The sequence below is a fragment of the Rhagoletis pomonella genome, unplaced genomic scaffold (genome assembly GCF_013731165.1).
Source record: "Rhagoletis pomonella isolate Grant_MI unplaced genomic scaffold, Rhpom_1.0 Rhpom_scaffold_00011, whole genome shotgun sequence".
Taxonomy (NCBI): domain Eukaryota; kingdom Metazoa; phylum Arthropoda; class Insecta; order Diptera; family Tephritidae; genus Rhagoletis; species Rhagoletis pomonella.
In genome coordinates this window covers 23,551,742-23,556,175 of record NW_023458565.1, presented here as the reverse complement: position 1 = coordinate 23,556,175, position 4,434 = coordinate 23,551,742, and the positions used below count along the sequence as shown (strand labels likewise).

At 35.8% G+C, this 4,434-nt stretch overlaps 1 protein-coding gene across 1 annotated transcript; it reads right to left on the bottom strand.

Annotated features, from left to right (window-relative positions):
• Nucleotides 1-479: 479 nt before the first annotated feature.
• Nucleotides 480-4,434, bottom strand: LOC118746868 (U3 small nucleolar RNA-associated protein 4 homolog; the record flags this gene model as incomplete). The annotated part of the gene is given in 3 exon segments (XM_036480831.1): nucleotides 480-1,584; nucleotides 2,826-3,863; nucleotides 3,931-4,434. Coding segments are annotated over 3 exon segments (1,662 nt in total), but the record flags the coding sequence as incomplete, so codon positions are not given.

The window sequence follows — 4,434 nt, the reverse complement described above, 5'->3', positions numbered from 1 at the left end:
GGTTGTTGTTGTTGATCTTATGAGATTTTAAAACGAATTTATTTTTAGTTGGGGAGTAATTTCAAGATACATAACAATGCTATCTGAAATTTTTCATAAAATGAAATTAATTGCTTTATTACTTAATTGAATAATAAAAATTATATTTACTAAAATAAGAACGATCAAAAAGCACGGCAGTTTCCGAGTTCCGGCACCGAGTTCTAAAAATGTTTGGTCAAAAGCAGTGAAAAATTAAAAAGTGAAACATTCATTAAAATTAATATTAATAAACATGCATAATTATTAAAACATAGCTTTCGAAAAATTATAAGTAAGTAGAAAACCAATATGGTTACATGCACCCACACAGGCGTGAATGCTTATACATTACACTATTACTCGAGCACTGCAGGGCATCTTACCTAGAGTGCAATCATGCATTCTCTGCCCAGGATGTCGCTTCACTGCTTGCAATCACTTTTTGTTTTCATATTTTTTTTTTTTGTTTTTGCATTGTTTCTGCTGTTGTAGTATTTATTTTTGGGTAGTGGGCGGCTATTGTTATGGTGGTTGTTGTCACATTGCGGCATGGAATGCGCGCCAACGTCTAGACTTCGGCTAGACGAGTTAAACCAAAAAAGCAACAATGTTCGTAACAGAAAGAGCAGCAACAATAGTAGTTAGTAGTATGCTTACAAAGTGAAATATTTCAAAATGTTAATGACGATTTGAAGAGCTTGCAATTGCTGAATGATTCAATGCCACAGGCCTTTCATATACAATGCATAAGTTAAGTTATATATGTATGTATGTACATATGTATGTTTGTTCTGGGTGACAAAACGTAACCATATTTTTTTAACTTGAGGAAGTAAAGGTTGATCGTAGAGTGTTGGCCTTCATTAGTTATTGGGTTGAATTCGAAACTTTTATAAACTATTTGCCTATCTATATCAGTGATGCACAGCGATGACAGAGCTATCAATACATGCGCAACATTTTTGACTCAGTATGTGTGTATAAACGGAAACTGGCTGGTTGATAGCGTCGCAGATGTTCGGTGGCTTCGCACTCATAATTTGTACGTAAAAGCCGGGTGGCTTCGTGAGGCTCACGTGTACATGTCTGATCTATATGTATGTATATAACTTACGAGCAATTACAAAAGTGCTTCTACGCAGCATATATGTACTTTTTATAAAAATCATTATAAGTATTAGCTTTCGTAAAACTTGTTTACATATATGTATTTTTGACATCAAGTATATAAATAATAACACTACCATTAGCTTTTTACAATATCCAGTATTTAAATGCCTTCGCTATCAAAAGGTATTTCTTGAGCTAGTATTTATAAACATGACATCACTGATACAATTATTTTAATTTAACTATAAACCTTAATATTACATAATTTATAAAACAAAGCACATTTTCTACATTACGGATGTATACTTTTTGCTTTTATATATATATTTTACATTAAGATGTGCCGAATTTCTTTTGTTTGAATACGTCCGGCAGTTGTTCTATCAACGTGATAGGGTTCACACCAACTGCAACTAGCTCGTCCGTGCTAAGCCAACAGAGTGATATTAAATGCTGCAATTACATACATATAAAAGTTATGAAATTAAATTTTACTAGTAAACTCGCATAGCGTTAAAACGTCAAAATTGAATTTAACTTTATAAACAGATGAAACCTTATTCAAAACCCTCAAAAAATATTCTTAATGATTCATCTAAACCGTTTCTAAGTGGTTAGAGGTCTCGCATGGTGTCGGTTTTTATTTCATCAAATTTCAAATCTCCCTGTACCGCTAAAAATTTCTAGCTTCAAAAAATAAAACGTTGTTGCACATCTATGCAGAATCCGAGTTCTTTAATTTGACTTTTCATTTTGGAAATTCGAAATACCAATGCAGATGTGATGACCTTCAAAAGAATAGATGGCAACCCTAATTAAAAATATTATCAGCCTAAAGTTTTCTTAAATCTCTTTCGTTTAAGTTTAGTTTAGTTAAAATTTATTTTTTTAGCACGTGGCAATCCTTCTGAATATAGGTCTCAAATAAAGGATTTTGAACCCATTTTCATTGATAACTATCGCTTAGTAATTCATTTAATTTATAATATAACTTTAGTTTACTCTTTTAAACTGGGGCAACCCCCAAACACATCAAAAGTATTCTAAATTGTCAAATTAAATATTTCTTAAAAGTCTTTCATTAGACATACATGTTTTATATTTAATGTAACTTTGGTATAAAATAATTTAATTGGATTTCTCAAATATGTGGCAACCTTCCAAACTACTACCTCCTTAAACCTCTTTTGTCTGACATCGATATGGTGATACCTTATTCACTTACCAAATTCCTTTAATTAAAATTGAATTACATTTTTGAAACATGTGGCAACCCTCCTACACGTAGGTAAGATATAAAGCCTTTTCAAAACCATTTCGGTTGATATCCATATTGCAACAATTGATTTAACTTTTTAAATAATTTGAGCCTAATTTCTTAACTGGTGGCAACTCTTTTTGATAACTTAAGCTCTTTAATTCGACACCTCACTTTTGAAAATCGAACGAATGGTGCGGATCTGAAGGCATTTATTATTAAATAACTTGAGTGTAATTATTTAGGAGGTGGCAACTCTTTTCGAAAAAATTAAACCTTATTGCACATCTACAGCCCAAGCCCTTTAATATTACACCTAATTTTTCAGAATTGAACGGATGGTGCAGATCTGATGACCTGGACAAAAAATCCCTTCGCGTATTATATATGTATATAATAGAAGACATGAAGAAACCAAATTACAAGCAGCACTTACCTCGAAGGATTTCTTGAACTTTAAACGCAGACCACTGACTTTGTTGTCACTATTTACACGCTTGAACTTTTTTCCAGCCTTCTTTTTCGGTGTTTCTCCGGCATCCTCATCTTGCCCGTTCTCTCCTTCCTTACTTGTCGTTTTTTCCAACACATATAAATACGCATCATTGTGTAGTATAATGTGGTTGGGATTGCGCTTATCTACCAACACATTTGAGACACAATGCGTTTCTGCGTTGTCCACGAAATATTCCTGCTCCGAACAGGTGAAGCACATTTCTTCTAAGTCATATTCAATAATTTTACCATCGGAAAATGCTGCAACAAGACGTGGTTCTTGCGCATGTATCGCCAACGCAGTGGTAATAGCCGAGTAGCGTGGCATATTGAGATGGTGTTTGTAGTGTTTCCCCTGGAATATGCGCCACACACCAATAGTATGATCAGTACCTGTCGCTACTACGTATGTACCGCACTCTGACACAGCCAATAGATTAATAACGTCCTTTATGTGTTTGCTGGTTTCAATACTTTCTACAAAATCTAAGTCAGTACTACCATTGTTGACCACCGAAAATACATGTATTTGATGGGTATTGGGTTGCACGAGGAATAAGCGCTTAGAGTCGCTAGTAAATGTTAGATGGGAGGCAATGGTAAACTGTTGGGGCAGCCCTTTAATGCGCGCAAGTTGGGTATCATTTTTGCCGGCCACGGCTGGCACGAAACGGAAAAGTCTTATATGCTTTTGTGTTGAATAGCACAACCACTGACTGTCGGGTGAAATTGTCGCGCAAACTATCGGCTCCTCATGTGTGCTTTTGAATTCTAACAATTTTTCAGGCGCTGAATTCAAGGCAAATAGCCTACGGTCTGGTGCTTTATTTTTGTGCTTTGGTTTGTTATCCTGCTCATCTTCGGCAGATCCCTCAAATTGTGGTCTCCCATCGGTAGAGCCCAGACGCCATATCTCTAGATAGTTTGTATAACGAAGCAGTAATAAACGGTTGTTGGGTGATATAACAACACACGGGTTCTATAAAAATTAAAAATTCGATAAACAAAATTTTAATAAATACACACACTTCACAGGCGACACTCACTTTTAAGAATGGACCATATTTAGCTATTGTAGAGACACGTTTGCTGGCTGAAGATATACCTAAATATCCGTCCATACCGCCGGAATATATACGATCACCAGCACATATCAATGCCTTCACATCGTTGTCGTGCACACTACGTTGCAGATATTTAACCCAACAATTGTATTCCGTGTCTTCCCGCTTGATTTTTGTTTTGGCATAGATTCTGATAATTGGCTCGATTCCTGAGCACATTAACATATTCTCTTCTTCATTTATAGCAACCGTTAGCACATCCGCTTTAAGCACTTGATGTGATTCTAGCTGTGTCGCCATTTTGCCATCCCATACTGTTACCTGTCCACGAGAATCGCCCGAAACGATAGTGAAATCACTTAGCACTTGAAGTGACCACACTATCACCTCCTTCTTTCTTTCCGCCCGTGCAACAGTCATTTTATGCAGCGCATGACCACTCTTCACATCCCATATGCGTATGGCACCTAAGGAGCCTGTCACGAG